The sequence below is a fragment of the Geotrypetes seraphini genome, chromosome 12 (assembly GCF_902459505.1).
Source record: "Geotrypetes seraphini chromosome 12, aGeoSer1.1, whole genome shotgun sequence".
Lineage (NCBI taxonomy): Eukaryota > Metazoa > Chordata > Amphibia > Gymnophiona > Dermophiidae > Geotrypetes > Geotrypetes seraphini.
The window spans coordinates 117,963,624-117,983,226 of NC_047095.1; the positions used below are offsets into that span (position 1 = coordinate 117,963,624).

Here is a 19,603-nt window from a genome sequence, read left to right on the forward strand (position 1 = left end):
TATCTACCGACTCCACAGCCCTGCCTCCCCCCCCCCCCCTCCCACACACAAATGATATCAGCTTGCATAGAGAAATCACCGATTCCAAGCGTTTACAGAGAAAAATTGCTGATTCTCGGCACTTTCGTCACCGTGTTTTGCCTCTCCTTCAGGAACAGGCCGGGTCTCCCGCCATGTTATTCGCGGTTTCACCATATTCACGATGGTTTTTTTAATAGAAAACCGCGAATAACATATGAAAAAGTTATTCGCGGGTCTGTTAATCCCCTATCACCGCGAATACGGAGGGAGAAGTGTACACTGTAGAAATGGGTGGAAGGACTTCAACACTCAGAAGAGGATCTCCACAATGGTGTGGTGGAAGCAGTGGCGTAGGAAAGGGGAGAGGGGGGAGGTCCGCCCCAGGCGCCCTCTTGGCGAGGGCGCAGACACCCATCCTCCTTCTCCACCCCCACTGCCTCGCATGTGCGCCGCTTCCCTTCACCCGCACCTCTGCAACATTCCTGGTGCGAGCAGCAACCCCCTAACCAACTGTCGTACCAGCGGCAGCGGCTCGTCCTCCGACGTTGCTTCCTAGACCCACGCCTAGGAAGCGGCGTCAGAGGAAGAGCCGACGCTGGCGCGGCAGCAGCTCGAGGGTTGCTGCTCGCTCCAGGAACATTACAGAGGCGCGGGGATGGGGAGCGGCAGGGGAGGGGGGCGACACCGCACCGGGCACTTCTCACTCTTGCTGCGCCACTAGGCGGAAGCAGAATGACGGGTAGAAATCCGGTTCAGAACTGTGGGAAATTATTTCGGAATCTTACCAAGAGCCTCCTAAGTGGGTACACAAGGCACAGACAGAGAGCCATCCTAATTTTAATCAAATTTTGGGGATCCGGAAGGAATTTATTTCCACTGCAGTTGCTGACTTTATTGGGAGCGTCCCTTCAGAAGACCCCAGAAAATCTGGAAATTAGCTCATTCAGAACCTCACTTTTTTTTTTTTTTTTTTTTTAAAGAAAACCTTATTTAATAGCGAAATGTGGTTCGTATTTTGATTCAATAGCCCAAAAAGGAACCTCCTGTTATATTATGAAGGAAATACTTGAGATTGATAAAAAGCTTGAGAGGGTTAGACAATGGCTGAATTCCAACATGCTAGCCTGAAACATACAGAAAACAAAATAAACTTGAGTGCCTCTTTTACTCTGGATAATATCCAATTTCCTTAAAATTTGTAACTTCCTGGAAATGTCAGCCATCTTCAATTGTAATCCGCTTAGAACTGCAAGGTACAGGTGGAATTGAAGTCTCTAATGCAATGTAATGTAATGTAACTTCATTAAAAATACTTGGAGTCATCATTGACGATAAACTCTCCTGTCACGAACACATATCAAATCCTGCTTTTATAGGTTACGAACGATTTGCTCAATTTCTACGTTTCTGAAGCCAAAATCGTTAAATATATTAATCCACTCTTTAATTATTGCAAAACTCGACTACTGTAACTCTTTATTAATAGGTATTACACAAAAAGAAAAAAAGCGCCTTCAGATAATTTTGAATACTGCCGTTAAACTCATCCACAACGGTAAAAAAATAGGATCACGTAACACCTTTTCTGATTAAATCTCACTGGCTCCCAATTAACCATCGTATTACCTTCAAAATTTTACTTTTAGTATTCAAAACCCTTTCCACTACTGAATGTCAATTCATTGATAAATTACTTATCCCTTATAGTACTTCGCGTTCTCTCCGGTCGACTAATCAAAAGCTTATAGTCCCCTCTTTGACATGATATGATTTCAGTGATGGCTCCGCAGCTTTGGAACGCCATGCCTCAGCATTTAAGTTTTCTTTTTAAAGATGCTTTTAATCTTTAAATTATGTTTAAACTTTATATTCATTTTCTTCTTTGATTGCACTTTTCTCTCCCTATTGTTTTCTCCATACATGGTTCTCCTCTGTACTTTTAAAACACTAAATTATAGTTCTGTTCCCTCTTACCTTGTGTACTAGTCGGTCTGTAAGTCTATTTGTCTAACCCATTATTCTAGATTTTAAATTGTATGTCTAAACATATGTTTATATTTTTATCAATTTTTTACCTCGCTTAGTAAAACTAAATAAGCCATTCATCAAACTAAAATAAAACTTGAAACTTAATCCATCTGTGAGCAGAGGGGGATGCAAACAAAAGGAAAGATTTTTAACATATTTGGGAACCCTTCTCGAAGTCTTTAACTATGAGATTGCAAAGTGTAATCCTTCATATTTCAGACGAGAAACAAAACCCGGGGAGAGGGGGGGGTTGTAAGGAGACTGGATACCTGGGAGGGGAGGGTGGAACAAGGTGGGGGAGAATTTGTTCAGATGATGTATGGTTCATTAACGTGTTCCGTTTGTTATAAGACAAGCGAAGTCATGTTGTGATTAACTTTGACTATGGAACAGAATTTTCACCTTCAATAAAGGAATTTAAAGTGATAGGATATCATATTACATGGGTTTTAACTTGAATATAAAAATTTTAAGTGATAGGATATCATATTACTTGGGTTTTAACTTGAATATAAAAATGTACATGCACACACCCCCACACACCTCTCACCAGCCTGACTTCCTCTTCAGACGTCCCTCGTGCCCCTGCGGCCTTCTTCCGAGCCTCCTCTTCGGTCCTCCCCACGACCCACAACGCCTCACTCTCCTCCTGAATGCACAGGATGAAGACGGACAAGGTTACAACCAGCCAACGCTATGACAATTGGCAGAAAGCGGCGGTGAGAAGCAAGGTGGTTACCGTCTCTGGGTCGCAGGACACAGGCGTCAAAACACGATAGGCTGGGATCTGGTGACCCCACCACAGCTGCCGGGAGACACACCAGTCGCTAAAAGAAAAGTGAGAACGTTCAAAGTCGCTGCAAAGAATCATTGTGGGTTTCACACATGCCAAGGAAGTGCCGCCAGCTGGGCGCGAAGAGAAGAATTTCCGTACAGGTTCCCACGTCTCACCTGGCATTGCTCAGCCACGTTCTCCATTTTTTCTCATGGAAGCTGGGTATAAGTTTCAGCCTCCCAGACTCCACAGCCTGCAAGGGGTGAAAGAGGAAACAGATTCCTAGCGGCATCTCACAAGTTATAACAATTTTAGATAAGATTCCTTGTGATTGAGGCTTATATAATGGTATTTGCGCTCAAAAAGTGCATTGGTGGCAGACATAGGATTCGAACCCGAGTCTGCATGCACCACAGTCATAAGCTCTCTGCACTAGGTCATCAGAGAGATATGGTGCAAAGGTGGTATTGGGGCTTGGATCTTTAGGGGAGAGTGTGGCACAGTGCGTAAAGCTACAGCCTCAGCACTCTGAGGTTGTGGGTTCAAACCCACACTGCTCCTTGTGACCCTGGGCAAGTCACTTAATCCCCCCACTGCCCCAGGTACATTAGATTGTGAGCTCACTGGGATAGACAGGAAAAATGCTTGAGTACCTGAATAAATTCATGTAAACCGTTCTGAGCTCCCCTGGGAGAACTACCGGTATATAGAAAATTAAATAAATAGTGTGAAGAGTTTCAGCCTCTGATAACCAGGGCTGGTATTATGACATCATAATGCCTCATTCCACCAATAAGAGCCAACCTCATCAGTGATGTCACAATGGCATGATTGCCCTATACTCAGCTCACTTTTACTACATTTTGATTTCTAGAGTGGCGCAGTGGTTAAAGCTACAGCCTCAGCACCCTGAGGTTATGGGTTCAAACCCATGCTGCTCCTTGTCACTTAAACCTCCACTTCCCCAGGTACATTAGATAGATCGTGAGCCCACCAGGACAGACAGGGAAAATGCATGAGTACATGAATAAATTCATGTAAATCAATCTGAGCCCCCTTGGGAGAATGGTATAGAAAATTGATTAAATAAATTGTGGTTCTGTAATCTCAGCAGTACACTGCCATAAAGGTAGTAGTGCAACTGAAGTCTGAGCTCTCAGACTTCCTTTACGTGTCTCACCTCCAGGGCTCTGCCGGCCATCTCCTCACAGCGGACAAACCACTGACTCTTCTGCAAATATTCAATCACATCTCCAGATCGGCTGCAGGAAGAAAGTACAGCAGCAGTGAGAGGGGTCCGAGGGTGGAGGGGCATTGGGGATTACAGAGAGGGGAGCAGACTCTTGTTACCTGCACAGGGGCAGCACCATAGGGTGTTCTTGTGCCCCTCGGTAGAGGCCCTTCTCTTTCAGAGCTAAAATCACTTTTTCTCGAGCCAGGAATCGCTTCACTCCCTACAGAAGAAGGGCAAAGAACAAGAAGAAACAACATTGGGGACTAAAACAAACTGCAGAAAGTATTTTTTCCATGCAGTGCAAAATGAAGGTTTGGACAAGTTCCTGGAGGGAAAGTCCACATAGTCCATTATTGAGAAAAACATAGTGGAAGCCACTTCTTACCCTGCGATCGGTAACATGGAATCTTGGTACTCTGGGATTCTGGAATTTGTTACTCTTTGAGATCCTACATGGAATCTTGTTATTCTGGAATTTGTTACTCTTTGAGATCCTACATGGAATCTTGGTACTCTGGGATTCTGGAATTTCTTACTCTTTGAGATCCTACATGGAATCTTGGTACTCTGGGATTCTGGAATTTGTTACTCTTTGAGATCCTACATGGAATCTTGTTATTCTGGAATTTGTTACTCTTTGAGATCCTACATGGAATCTTGGTACTCTGGGATTCTGGAATTTCTTACTCTTTGAGATCCTACATGGAATCTTGTTATTCTGGAATTTGTTACTCTTTGAGATCCTACATGGAATCTTGGTACTCTGGGATTCTGGAATTTCTTACTCTTTGAGATCCTACATGGAATCTTGGTACTCTGGGATTCTGGAATTTGTTACTCTTTGAGATCCTACATGGAATCTTGGTACTCTGGGATTCTGGAATTTGTTACTCTTTGAGATCCTACATGGAATCTTGGTACTCTGGGATTCTGGAATTTGTTACTCTTTGAGATCCTACATGGAATCTTGGTACTCTGGGATTCTGGAATTTGTTACTCTTTGAGATCCTACATGGAATCTTGGTACTCTGGGATTCTGGAATTTCTTACTCTTTGAGATCCTACATGGAATCTTGGTACTCTGGGATTCTGGAATTTCTTACTCTTTGAGATCCTACATGGAATCTTGGTACTCTGGGATTCTGGAATTTCTTACTCTTTGAGATCCTACATGGAATCTTGGTACTCTGGGATTCTGGAATTTCTTACTCTTTGAGATCCTACATGGAATCTTGGTACTCTGGGATTCTGGAATTTATTACTCTTTGAGATCCTACATGGAATCTTGGTACTCTGGGATTCTGGAATTTCTTACTCTTTGAGATCCTACATGGAATCTTGATACTCTGGGATTCTGGAATTTGTTACTCTTTGAGATCCTACATGGAATCTTGGTACTCTGGGATTCATTACTCTTTGAGATCCTACATGGAATATTGGTACTCTGAGATTCCAGAATCTTGCTACTATTTGAGTTTCTATCAGGTACTTGTGACCTGGATTGGCCACTATTGGAAACAGGACATTGGGCTAGATGGACCATTGGTCTGACCCAGTATGACTATTTTTATGTTCTTATGTTCTGTGGAATCTGTCAGAGGATTTTTATTTTGTTTATTTTTATTTTAGTATTGATTGATATACTACTTATAGCCTAAGTGGTTTCCTTATCTGTCCTGGCTAATGTACCTGAGGCAATGGGGGGATTAAGTAAGTTGCCCAGGGTCACAAGGAGCAGCGTGGGATTTGAACCCACAACCTCAGGGTGCTGAGACTGTAGCTCTAACCACTGTGCCATCATGTTTCTATAATACTGCTAAGAAAAGACTTCTTCATACAAGAACAATAATTTGAATTTGAGACTTGAAAAACAAATAACTAGAATTTTCACATACATTCAGAATAGGGACCTGCTAAAACACCTAAAAGCTAAGTGGGAACTTTTTTCCCCCGTCTTTGCCATCGAAGAAAATATATATATTGTTTGAATAGCACGTTTATTTAAGTTTTTCACCTAAGTCAAACACAGTGATGGGACGGTGGGTTCGGCTATAGGGGCTAAGGCTCTTGGTGGGGCCACCCTATTCTGAGTGTATGTGAACATAAGAAGCGCCATCTCCGGATCAGACCTTCGGTCCATCTAGTCCGGCGATCCGCACACGCGGAGGCCCTGCCAGGTGTACACCTGGCGTAATTTTTACTCAAAAAAATCACCAACAAATATTCAGAATAAAGCTGCTAATAGTGGAAGGAAACAGGCTGAAAGGCAAGTAACTAACATGGAGAAAAAGACCTCAGTGTTTCAAGGAAACAACCAAGAAACTATATGTTCAGTTATAAACTGCCATACAAAACACATCCTAGGTCAAAAAACTCCATTGAAGAGATTCATAAAGATACAGTTTAAAATACACACGTTAATCTGCCATTTTCCCGTGGAAGATTTTTTGAAGCAGTTGCTCTTTTTCTAAAGATATTCCCCTGACGCAGCCACTTGGCGAAACAGGGCCTGTCGGGAATACTGAGTTCATTCTTTGAAAAGTGTGTCTGGTTCCGTATTGGAGCAACGGATATTTATTTCCACTGCTTGTGGGAGATGAATGGAAGATAAGTGCAAGTTTTTACAGTTTTTTTGCTGTTTTTTTTGCAGTTTAACTTGTGTATTTTAAGCTGTATCTTTATGAATCTTTTCCATGGAGTTTTTTGACCTGGGATGTGTTTTGTATGGCAGTTTATAACTGAACATATAGTTTCTTGGTTGTTTCCTTGAAACACTGAGGTCTTTTTCTCCATGTTAGTTACTTGCCTTTCAGCCTGTTTCCTTCCACTATTAGCAGCTTTATTCTGAATATTTGTTGGTTATTTTTTTGATTTTTTGGATATTCAGCTTGTATACTTTTTAGTAATTTTTACTCATCCATATCCTTCTATGCCTCTCGTAAGGAGATGTGCATCTAGTTTGCTTTTGAAACCTAGGACGGTCGATTCCGCAATAGCCACCTCTGGGAGAGCATTCCAGGTGTCAACCACTCTCCGAGTGAAGCAGAACTTCCTGATATTCGTCCTGAACTTGTCCCCCCTCAGCTTCATTCCGTGTCCTCTTGTCCGTGTCAAATTGGACAATGTAAATAGTTTTTTCTGCTCTATTTTGTCGATTCCTTTCAGTATTTTGAAGGTCTCGATTGTATCCCCTCGCAGTCTCCTTTTCTCAAGGGAGAACAATCCCAGTCTCTTAAGTCGATCCTCGTATTCCAGTTTCTCCATACCCATTACTAGCTTTGTTGCTCGCCTCTTTACCCTTTCCAGCAGTTTTATATCCTTCTTTAGGTTGGGATACCAATGTTGGACGCAGTATTCCAAGTGGGGTCTGACCATTGTTCTATAAAGCGGCATTATGACCCTCTCTGATCTACTCGTGATTCCCTTCTTTATCATGCCCAACACTCTATTTGCTTTCTTTGCCGCCGCCGCACATTGTGCTAATGGTTTCAGGGTCCTATCTATCAGGACACCCTAGTTATTTGTTTTTCAAGTCTCAAATTCAAATTATTGTTCTTGTATTAAGAAGTCTTTTCTTAGCAGTATTATAGTTCATTTTTTTGACTTCTTAGGCCTTTAATATTTTGATATAACACACCTCCCTATTATCTTTATGTGATTGATCATGTTTCTATAACCATAAAGTTCTTTGACATCACAATGTAGGTGTAAGGAGCCTTAGCCAATAGGAAGAGGAGATGCAAATGTTAAGAGCCTTAGCCAATAGGGATAGGAGGAGATAGTGGATGCTGCGGATGGGCAGACTGGATGGGCCATTTGGCCTTTATCTACCATCATGTTTCTATGTATACTGTAGAAAAAAAAAGTGAGGTAAAAAACACAGCAAGAGAGATTGCTCTGACCTTCAGCCAGTCCCCACAAGCCTCTGTCATCTCTCCATCCCCCCCGATCACCGAGATCAGTGGCAAATTGTGGTCAGCCCCTATCTCGTGGTCCATAAGGCTGTGTGCCGGTGTGACCTTCACTGCACCTGGAGATGGGGGTGAGGAGAAAAGAGAGGCAGAAGGTGAAGGGACATGTATCATGTATCTTGTAGTTTTCCTTAGGCTGTGTTTAAAGCTGTAAATCCAGACACTGTTTGCCTTCTCTTGCTGAAATACTACAAGGCCATTTTATGTTTGAGAGATGTGTGTCCTTATCTTGTTGTGAAGTGAAATCAATTGTCTTCGCATCTGTATTTGTAAGAAGCTTTAGATAACAAAAAGTGTCTGCTATGCAGAGCACCCTTTGGACTTCAGCCTTTAGATAGTAAGGGCTTGTTATTTCTTTTAAAGTTTCATGTGACCTGTCACCATATATGGTTTGTATTTACGTCATATGCTGACAACACTGAACCATGTAAAATGATATAAAAAGGATTGTAGAACATTCAATAAATTGGACATGTTTGGGAGATCTGTTGTCTCTAGGATATTGTCCCCAGATGCATCTGACTTACTAATGACAGAGTGTGTGAGGCAGTAATTGGGACCAAATCTCTTTCAGAAGGGTAGAGATGGGCACAAATGATCAGAAAGTCTTTATATGTTGGAGTAAATGGCTTTTGATATGGAAAAACAAAGACCAAAACAAACAACTTACTAGCTGGAATTTATTTTCTTTATGCATTTTTACTGCAGAATGAAAATGGATTGTAAAGCTAAGAATGTGTTTTTTTCAGTAAGTAATAAACTAACATTACATCCTATTGTCTGAAGTAGCCATTGAAATTGTTGATGAAAACAAAACGGCATGAATGCATTTTGCCTGATCAATACACACAAACACTTTTATCTTTCCACTCTGCCACTTCATCACTGGATTAAATAAACTTACTCCAGCATCAAAAAGAAAATAGGAACTAGACTCCTATGTGATCACAAAATGAATTACAGGTGGGCAGGAAATAGCTGCCAGCAGAGATTAAACTAGCCTCGGGAAGAATTAGAATTGTGTACAGTAGTGTACTAGTATCTAGAGGGCAAAACACATCCTGAGCTTTGGAATCTATTGATGCTCTGCAGTACCTGTTTGGAAAAGAAAGCAACTTCTTTAAAACCAGCTAAACCGCCCCGAAGCTGATAGGCTGGCTGAAAAGCCACATCTGAATGCTAAAGTCATGGACCTGTTTGCCCTCTTACCAGTTCCGAGGCTAGGATCCACTCGGGGATCTGCAATCACAGGTAGCAGGCGGTTCAAGAATGGGTGCCGGAGGCGCCTCCCATGGAATGCCTGGAAATTTTTGGTCGTGCAAAAAAAAAAAAGGAAAACAAACCAGGGGAAAATAAATAAGACATTGTAATATCATTTTCACAGAACCAACCTGCCATAGAAAATATTTGCTTTGCTTTCAATTTCTTGTTGATAATAGCACATTTTCTTACCAGATAGCGGGGATCCTCAGGATGAACAGCCACTGCCGTGTCTCCCAGCATAGTCTCTGGGCGTGTGGTGGCCACAGGAATCTCTGTGTCTGCATGAAAAACAGTGGCAGGGATACAATCCCACACAGACACCATAAAAAAGGGACAGAGGTCATTTCCAGTAGGAGGAGCTGTTTATGATCATAATGCTTGTCCCATCTTCATCAAGGGAAGGTCTCTTTCCAGTATGCTTTGTATCCCCCCCTCCAAAGTAGTCTTCATTACGTCTGTTCTGGTCCCCAGTTCAACTCAGTAACATTTCCCTCTAATAACCAATTTTCAATCTGCATTGGTCACATACAAAGCAAAAATCTCTCACCCATGAAGTGCTGTCGCCATCTGCTGGTCACTATGTGAAGAAGTCCAGGTTCCTTCTTTCTATACTAATCCTTTCCCTGCCCTCAGCAATTACTGTATCTGTGTACTGCTCCTGCCTCTCCACCCCAGCTCCCTCTTTCTCTTCTCAGAAGTTCCTTTATGTGGTCATTGCCCATGCTTTCCCCTATACAAACCAATAAAAGTAGGTTTGGCTACAAGGCACTCACCCTCGTCTCCTTCCACCTCGTATGCAAATGTCACTAGTTCTCCAAAACGGATCTTCTCCTGGTATCCTGGCACAGAGAGATAGGTCTTGCCGCTGAGCTGCTTGCTGTCCACCTACGGTAAAAAACCCAGGACAGGTAACGTGGATAGCTCAATAGCCCAGACTCACAGCAAAGGCTTCTGGAAACACACTCCAAAAACAGGAGCCAGCTCGCACCTCGATGTCCGAAATTGCTGACCTCAGGGTGCAGGACCAGTTCACGAGTCTCCGGTGGCGGTACACCAGCCCAGCCTCATGCAGTCGCACAAATGCCTCGGTCACAGCTGCGGAGAATCTCTGCAAAGGAGAGGGCGGGAAGAGAGGTGGCGAGGTTACCAAGACAACAGGGAAACATTCTCAGCCCCAGGTTTAAGAATTGGACTAGAAAATAAAATGGTGTCAGGTCAAAAGCGCGCCGGGACAAAGGCGCGCCAAGACAATTGAGCGCAGCGCAGAGGTGCGCGCTGCTCAAAATTACTGTTTTTAGGGCTCCGACAGGGAGGCGTGGGGGGGGTAACCCCCCCACTTTACTTAATAGACATCGCACCGCGTTGTGGGGGCGTTGTAACCCCCCACATTTTACTGAAAACTTCACTTTTTCCCTGTTTTTAGGGAAAAAGTTAAGTTTACAGTAAAATGTGGAGGGTTACAACCCCCCATAACGCCGGCGCGATGTCTATTAAGTAAAGTGGGGGGGTTCCCCAACAAAACCCCCCATCGGAGCCCCTAAAAACAGTCATTTTGAGCGGCGCGCACCTCCGCGTTGTGCTCAATTGTCCGGGCGCGCCTTTGTCTTTCGCGCCGTTGTCTATGAACCAATAAAATGCCTGAAGCATGCAACTCTGTTCTGACCCAGCTCTGAATCAGCTGCACTTTTTAATCCAAAATTTAATATCCTAAAATTTCTAGAAGGAGAAAAAGAAATCTTCAAGAAAGAAACCGTACAATAAACTGTGTGAATTTTCACCTTTAACATTAAAATGTACCCTTTATAAAAGGCAATTCCATAACCGAGTATGTGCAGACACAAGCACTTCGCTATTCTATAAGGCCCGGATTCTCTAAACAGCACTGGGTTTTTTTAGGCGCTGGTAGGCGCCCAAGCTCAGTAAAAAAACGCCATTTAAACGACATTTTGAGTTTCAAGGTGTCTAACAAACCGGCACCAGAATCGCGCCTTCATAGGCGCTTTAAGCAATCCTAACACCACTGTGGGTGTGGCCAATGCCAGAAGTGGCATCAGGTGGCCTAAAGCACCTACGGAAGTGCAATTCACATCAAAGATAGGCGCCGAAAAAGTAGGCCTGAAAACCCCGGCCAACATTTCCGGTGCCTACCTTTGCCGGAGGCCTAATTCTGTAACCAGCACCATCGCGATTGGCGGACGCCAACAACTGCGCCAGTTAGAGAATCCGGGCGTAAGGGCACACGTTATGTGCTATAGCGCAAACCAGCAAAGGGCGAGTATGCGTAGACAGGACTTGGGAGGAGCAAAGGGCAGAGCTGCCACTTAAGTGCTGCCCCGAGGCATATCCATTTATCCCTGCCATTGACCCAGTGTAAATAGGTGCACCTATATTTAGGTGTGCCAATACAGGTATACACTCTAGCATCAGCAATGGAATTCAGGTGCCCAGAAGACATTATAGAAAAGGTGCTTTTCACGCAATATTGGGGTGCCCACTAGAGGGCGCCCAGTTATAGCACTATGAGTGAAAGTGACAAAGGGGGAGGTGGAGCGGACCCCTTGGCCCCTCTCAGTACTTACATCATCCATGGTGAAGCATGATCGGTCCCACTCCAAAGATGCCCCCAGGGTCCGGAGTTGGTGGAATATCTCCCCCCCTTTTCTAAATGTGGAAAAAGTAGAGAGGTGTGTTACAGAGCAGAAGAGAGACAGAAAGAACACTCAAGCATCTCAGGAAAGGAAGTTTCCTTGTTTTTATCTCATTCCCCCTTTCTTCCCACACTCTCACAACATATATATAACGAAATTTTTTTTTTTTAACTCACTCCTCCTTCCATCTCCAGACCTCACGCAGAAAGTCCTCCCGATTCAGATCCTGGCGCAGAATGCGACGATCCTTCCACAGCTGCTTCTCCACCACAGCCTGGGAAGTTATATCAATCGGTAAACACCATAAAAATGTAAAGACTGCTTGTTTGATAAAGTTCTTGTCAGGGTGTGTGCACACTAGGACGGGCGAGGTGGGAAGGATAGTCAAGATCTTTGTGTGTTATTCTGTTGTGAGAGTTTCACATATCTGCAATACATCTTCCTTGAAACTGGGTCCTCCACTAAAGTCTATCAGACAGCTGTTCCTATTATAAACCATTTGCTATACCTGGGTAAAGGGTAACTGCCATGTCAGCTACTCCCCCAGCATCACCATTTGGACCACAACAGATAAAGAACAAGGAGAAATTAGGTTCTTACCTGCTAATTTTCTTTTAGAGAATGACACGGTGACAAAATTAATCACCGTCCCCGTCCCCGCGGATAACCGCGGGAAACCATCTTCATGTCATTCTTTAAGGAGAGAGGGAAGAATCAGAGTATGAATGGCCACAACCACTGACCCGCAAGCTTTGCTCTGAAGAATGCTGATGTAGAAGGACCGAGGTTGAAATAGACACTAGAAAATGACAAGGGATTATTTCCCGCAGTTATCCGCGTTGGCGGGAACGGTGATGAATTTTGTCACCGTGTCATTCTCTATTTTCTTTCTTTTAGTCTCTCCTGAATGGCACAGCTCTGCTGGTCTGGAGAGACACTTAAGAAGTCACTTTCCGCTTCCTGCAAGCTGTTAGTTCAGAACTCCCACAAAGACACACCAGACCTCTCTAAAGCACCTTCATCTTCTCTCCCAATCCACTGCTGCTGACCCACCTGAGTGGCAATCCCGGCATGGTCAGAACCTGGAATCCATAGCACCTTCCAACCCCACATTCTCCTCCTGTGGGGAACAGATCGGAGCAATCAGCCTCTTAATCCTCTGCCAGCCCTGCACCCTACTCCTGTAACGAGCAGGACAACGCAATCCATCCTTTTAACCTCGGCGACAAAGAGTTAATACCACAAACGAGGCGGGCAGAACCCTTTCAAGCTGTGCCCATTCCTGCCGGTGCCGGCTGAAAATTGACTCGAGAGGAAACCTCCAGCCCTTAACTCACCAGCGCACCAGCGAATCCTCAACAGCGACGGTGAGGGCGTGGCCAAGGTGCAAGGCCCCCGTGACATTCGGGGGCGGGATACACAGCACAAATGATCCATCCTGCGCACGTGGAAGCCGGCTCTGAGAAAAGGCAGAAAAGGAAGACAGCGTGTAAAAGGATTCTATTCAGCAGGTCTGACTGCCTGCCGCTGGTATTAAACCTAAATATTCAATGCCAGGTTGTTTACGGTGACCAGCATTGAATATCCAGGGAGGGGGGTGGGATTTGGCTTCTAAACACTTAACCGGTTAAGCCGAAATTCAGCGGTTGACCATTTATTTTATTATTTACATTACATTACATTACGGATTTCTATTCCGCCTATACCTTGCAGTTCAAGGCGGATTACAAAAGAGTTGACTGGACATTATCCAGTGAAGATACAATTTTTTTTGTTGTTTTTTTTACAACAGAGGAGAGATAGCTAGATAGATTCCGAAGGGACTTACAAATTGGATAGTAAATTGACAGTACAGAACTGTGTGATATAACAAATAGATTACAGTTAGAGTAGATAAGATTACAATACATTTCAGGGATCTGTTTACTTGGTAGGTGTTTTGGGGAGAAAGAGGTTTTCTATGTGGGGGGATTTTTAGGGGAGAATTTATCTGGGGGTATGGGGATGGGGGGGGTTTAAGATATTTACATACCAATTAAGTTATAACGGTTAAAGATAGGACTGCTATTCGTACGGTCCTATTTAACCGCTAATCTTATCCGGTCCGGCGCCAAGTATCCATACCTAACTGGATGAGTTGCGCGACACAGCCAGTTGAGCAGTAGGCACTAACCGCGAATATTCAACAGAGATAACCAGTTATCTCCTATAGAATGGTTAGCTACCAAAACACTATTTAATGGGTCAGCGGCTCTTTCTGACCGCTTAAATATCGCTGAATATGGAGGATTGGGTGGGTGTCCCTTCAAGACTCCTGAGACTAAGGATTGGTGGACCTCCTAACTCATTTCCTTATGGAACAGAGCCTGGGACGGGAAAGTGGGAAGCAAGGCAGAACCTTGAGATCTAATGAGCAAAATTTGTTGACCATTCCTTCACTTAAGGTTATTAATACTAGACGGCAGCTTATCTTTTCGGTAACTGCTCCTCAGACTTGGAACGCTCTCCCAATTTACTTACGAAATGAGCAGGACTTAGGAAAATTTAAAAGTAATCTAAAAACATTTCTTTTTAAAGATGCTTTTAATATTTAACAGTTCTTAAACCAGCTATTTTATTTTATTGAATTATGTTCTGTGGTTATTTGTTTCCCTATTGTATTTTTCCTTTGTTTTGCTTTTCTTTATTAATTGTATTTCAAACCCCTATCTTACCTTATGTAATGAGTATAATGTATTAGTTATCTACCCAATGTTATTATTTAAAGTTTGTACTGTTTTGCCTCTATTTGATTATATTTTAATCTGTTCATCGCTTAGAATTTGATTAAGCGATCAATCAAGAAAAATATTAAACTTGAATGAACCACATCAGACACCTAGAAGGAACCCTTCCCACTGCAGCTCTTTGTAGCTTAAGTCTCGTAAGTGACTAGACTAAGATCACACGGAAAAAGAGGAGTCAGCTAAATTCCAAATCCTTCCCCTTCTGCTCTGCTGAAAGAAACATAACCAGCTGTTTATCCAGAGGCAAAACACGAAATTCACAGATCTGGTGGCAATTTATGGGGAAAAGGGACAAATGAACTAGAGCCTGTTTACAATGGATCAGAGTTGAAAGGCACTACAAAATCCATGCTTCCCTCCTTATTTAATGGCCAATTTATTTTCCTTTGATACTTTAATTTCTGAACCAACCAAGATTTTCATTAAGGATGGATCATACAGTAGCTGCCGTGCACACATAAATTATCTAAATGGAGTATTTCTATTCCAGCAACATTAATTACGGAAAATAAACACAGCCTGAGCTTCCTCTTCCAATGCCACTGTGCAGTGTCCAAAGTGTGAAAATAATTTTGTTTCGGCTACTTAACTCGGCAAATCTATGTCAGAAACCACAGGGTCATCACCAAGAAGTGTCATTTCATAAATGGATGTGTCCATCACAAGAGAGAGGGAAAATGCTAAGATTAATTACAGAAGATGTGTGTACCTGATACTCTGGTTTGAAGAAGCCCTGCTTTACCCACCAGGGGTACCAGGCTGCCTCAACATAGCGAGGACTATAAGAAGTAGGTAGGGGAGCCGAGATATCTGTGAAAGAAAAGAAACAGAGGCATACAGTCACAGGACAGCATCTCGCAAAACTGCTCCAGCCACACCCTACCATTTATTCATCTCATGATGCACTTATGTACGGTAGTAACGAAAGGATTCTCCTCCCAGATCAAGAACAGGAGTCAGAGAGGCCAATCCTTGCATCCACCACCCTTTCTGTGAAGAAGTATTTCCTCAGATTACTCTTCAGCCTATCATCTTCATCCTATGTCCCTCGTTCCACAGCTGAAAGATGGAAAGGATGGGCAAGCAGAGTACCTTTCTTCTGTCCCGGTCCAGTTGGTACCTCATACAGTACCACCTCTTTCTGCGTCCAGGCCTTCCCTTGCCCTGCTGACTCCTGCTGAAAGAAAGAGGAATACCTTGAATATTTTGTGCAATTCTGGTCGCTGCATCTCAAAAAAGATATAGCGGAAATAAAGAGAAGGGCAATGAAATTATAAAAGAGATGGGGCAACTTCCCTATGAGGAAAGGCTAAAGTGGCTTCAGCCTGGAGACGGCTCAGGGGAAATATGAGAGAGGTCTATAAAATAATGAGTGGAGTGGAAGGGGGTAGATGTGAATCGATGTTTACCCTTTCCAAAAATATTAAGACTAGGGGGACATGCAATGAAGCTACTAAGTAGCAGATTTAAAACAAACCAGAGAAAATCTCTCTTCACTCAACGTATAATTAAATTATGGCATTCATTGCTAAATAATGTGGTTAAAGCAGTTAGCTTAGCCCAGGGTTTTAAAAAGGCTTGGATAATTTTCTAAAAGAAGTCCATAAGCCATTACTAAGACAGACTTGGGAAAATCTGCTGCTTATTCCTAGGAAAAGAAAGCATAAAATCTGTTTTACTCCTTAGGATCTTGCCAGGTACCTGTGACCTGGGTTGGCCACTGTTGGAAACAGAATACTGGGTTTGATGAACCTTTGGTCTATCCCAGAACGGCATTCTTATATTCTTATGTGAGCCCAAGTATAGGGCAATTCAGTCGTTGTGACATCACTGATGAGGTTGTCTCTTAGGCATTGGTGGAATGAGGCATTATGACATCACAATCTCAGCTCTGGAATGTTGCTACTCTTTGGTACAGTAAGGCAACTCTTATGTTCTTATGATTCTGGGACACAGCACACTTAAAACATTCCCATCCAGCTCTTTTCTCATTCTTCACACACCACCTCTCTCCTTCCCTCTCATCAGAGAACTATCATTTACAGCCTCCCTCCTTCCCCTACTAGGTTCTCACCACATACAAGCTTTGATCTCACTCCTTAGCCGTCCAGTTCGTATCAGGGGCTCTTACCCTACAGCAGATTTCCCACACACACACACACACAATTCAGTCCTCAGCAGGGAAATTTCACATACTCACCTCTTGACTCTGAGCGATCCTGGCCTCCAGGGATTTCTGTTTCTCTCTCAGTCTCTTCTCTTTCTGCGCTTTGTTATTCTGCCGCAGGTTTACGGCTCCTCTTCCACCCTCAGCCTGGTCCCCGGGGGCCCCTGAGCTGTAGGCCCTCGAGCAATAGCAGCCAGTCTTTCCCTGCAGGGGAAGCTGAAGTGAGCTCCAGCCTCCTCTGGGAGCAGAAACTAAACGAAGCATCTCCAGGGTGGAAGCTAAAGAGAGGAATTTAAACAGATTACATCTCACTTTTCTGTTCTATGATCTTGGCTCCAAACTTGCTGCATGTTTCAGATTTTAAAGAGCTTTGAAGGCAGCCTGGGGATAAGGAACAATAAAAAGAACAATGGGAAGTCAGTCCAAAATATCTAGTTACTGCAAAGTGGTGAAACTCTCTTCCCCTCCTATGACAGTTTCCATAAATGCCTGAAAACCTATTTGTTTGTAACATATCTCATTCACGCTAACATGATTTTGTAAAGGTTTTATAACCTATTTGTCTACAACAGTGGTCTCAAACATGCGGCCCACCAGGTAGTATTTTGAGGCCCTCGGTATGTTTACCATAATCACAAAGTAACATAAAATAGTTTCTTGATCATATGTCTCTCTAGCTATAAATTACGGTATTATTATTAAGACTTAGCCAAAAGGAAAGATTTATAAACTATAAAGAGTTTTACCTCATTCAAAATTGTTATTTTTTAAATAAGACATTAACTATTTTCTCCAAGTACCTACAAATCCAAAATGTGGCTCTGCAAAGGGTTTGAGTTTGAAACCACTGGTCTACAAGATACTTCTTTCTCTTTCACTCGAACAAATGAGCAGATTTACTATGTTTTATGTTTTGATTTTAATGTAAGTCCATAGTCTGTTATTGAGAAAGACAAGGGGAAAGCCACTGCTTGCCCTGTATCAGTAGCATGGAATATTGCTACACCTTGGGTTTTGGCCAGGTACTAGTGACCTGGATTGGCCACCGTGACAACAGGCTACTGGGCTTGATGAGTCGTTGGTCTGACCCAGTAAGGCTATTCTTATGTTCTTAATATAAGATTGTAATTCCTGGTGATGGCCAACCTCTTATTAATGTGGAAATCACACTGAACTCCTATTGGGGTATATGAATGATTCATAAATGTATTTTTTTTTCCTGTAACTGAATGTCCATTTAAACCACAGCAAGATTTATTTATTTTTTCAATTTTTAGCTTGCTCTCTCAAAGGAGCTCAGAATGAGTTACAAATCAGATATTCAAGCATTTTTCTTATCTGTCCTGGTGGGCTCACAATCTATCTAATGTACCTGGAACAGTGGAGGATTAGATGACTTGCCCAAGGTCACAAGGAGCAGTATGGGGTTTGAACCCACAACCTCAGGGTACAGAGGTTGTAGCTCTAACTGCTATGCCACACTCTCCTAGGACACCAACAGGAAGCTGTGCAGAGACAAGGACATCAGTTACAGAAAAACACATACAGCCAGCTACTGATGGCCACCAGTCACAGATTGGTTGTTATGATGGTTCAGGTGGGCTAAGGTGAGAGGGAGATATACAAACCAACTCCTGCACACCCAAGTAACCACTAATTTAATTTTAACCAAGGAGATATATCACTGTGGAGAATGGGGCTGTAAGAAATTTTCTGAGTGAATAAGTGGCATACAAGTGATAGAGGCAAAGGGAAGAAAGAAGGCCTGTAAACAGGGAAAGGACAACATGGGGTCAAGAGGAGATGGAGTGTGATCAACATGTGATGACTAAGGAGTGTGGGAGCAAAAGGGGGTGCAGAAAGAACATGTGGGCCAACTAAGGAGGACTGAAATAAGGATAGGAGGAGGGGTGGATTGGGGAAGTAAAGTGGTAAGGAGATGAGCATGGAAAAGTGAAGCGAGGAGAGTTAGGGAGATGGGGAGTGTTTATGCAAAGCTCATGTCATGCACAAAGTTCATTTGAACACAAATGCATAAAAGCTGAACTAAGCCTAGCACACTTTATTACATTGCCCCCACCACTCTAAGCAGGGTGAAATCTCATGACTGCATGTACCATATAAAAACAACTCCCCCTCCCTCACTTTCCTGCTTACTTGGGGGGGGGTTGTTATGCAGTGACATAAGAAAAACCTTGGTTTGATTCATATTTTGTAATGTTGCATCTATGCAACCATATTTAATATATCCGATTACACATGCTAATTTTGGTCTTCCCTTTCAACTACCCTTTGAGATACTGTCACCCATCTCCTTGGGTTTCATAACCACCACAAAGAGCATTCTGGGAGTTACAACTGGTATGTGGACTACATGTCCCATAATGCAAAGGAAATAGCTAGGCCATTCCACACACTCCCGAGGTCGGTGCATGCTGAAGCTGTGAGGGGGACAGAAGAGGTGTAATTACCTGATTCCACCCCTCCCCCCCCCCCTCGCATTGGGTGTTATAATGCTAGAGGCAAAATAGCCCTCGCTTCTCTTTCCCTTCCCCCCTTACCCCTGCAACATGATCATAGATGCTGCATCCCAAAGAGCAAAGCGGCAATCGCGAGACAGGAAGAGAATGGAAAACCCAGCAGCCTATAGACCACGCGGTGTTTTCCTTAAACGTCACAGAAAAAGGGCAGAGTTTTATGTTCCAAGCCT

General features: G+C 43.2%; 1 protein-coding gene across 4 annotated transcripts in view; it reads right to left on the minus strand.

Annotated features, from left to right (window-relative positions):
* The window catches only part of VARS2 (valyl-tRNA synthetase 2, mitochondrial), a 40,515-nt gene extending 20,937 nt beyond the window's left edge, over positions 1 to 19,578 (minus strand). For 2 of the 4 annotated variants that reach the window (XM_033916337.1, XM_033916334.1), the window contains exons 1-18: positions 19,455 to 19,578; positions 16,927 to 17,171; positions 15,819 to 15,903; positions 15,436 to 15,536; positions 13,278 to 13,399; positions 12,994 to 13,060; positions 12,117 to 12,214; positions 11,872 to 11,953; positions 10,281 to 10,400; positions 10,066 to 10,177; positions 9,482 to 9,570; positions 9,239 to 9,329; positions 7,961 to 8,088; positions 4,175 to 4,278; positions 4,005 to 4,086; positions 3,001 to 3,077; positions 2,789 to 2,876; positions 2,593 to 2,698 (exon numbers count right to left, since the gene is read on the minus strand). In XM_033916337.1, the coding sequence (XP_033772228.1) occupies positions 2,593 to 2,698; positions 2,789 to 2,876; positions 3,001 to 3,077; positions 4,005 to 4,086; positions 4,175 to 4,278; positions 7,961 to 8,088; positions 9,239 to 9,329; positions 9,482 to 9,570; positions 10,066 to 10,177; positions 10,281 to 10,400; positions 11,872 to 11,953; positions 12,117 to 12,214; positions 12,994 to 13,060; positions 13,278 to 13,399; positions 15,436 to 15,536; positions 15,819 to 15,903; positions 16,927 to 17,157 (1,783 nt within the window). In that variant the 5' untranslated portion in view covers positions 17,158 to 17,171; positions 19,455 to 19,578. The remainder of the gene's footprint in view (positions 1 to 2,592; positions 2,699 to 2,788; positions 2,877 to 3,000; positions 3,078 to 4,004; positions 4,087 to 4,174; positions 4,279 to 7,960; positions 8,089 to 9,238; positions 9,330 to 9,481; positions 9,571 to 10,065; positions 10,178 to 10,280; positions 10,401 to 11,871; positions 11,954 to 12,116; positions 12,215 to 12,993; positions 13,061 to 13,277; positions 13,400 to 15,435; positions 15,537 to 15,818; positions 15,904 to 16,926; positions 17,172 to 19,454) is intronic. The other 2 variants (XM_033916335.1, XM_033916336.1) reach the window with 2 other exon arrangements.
* Between the last annotated feature and the right edge of the window lie 25 nt (positions 19,579 to 19,603).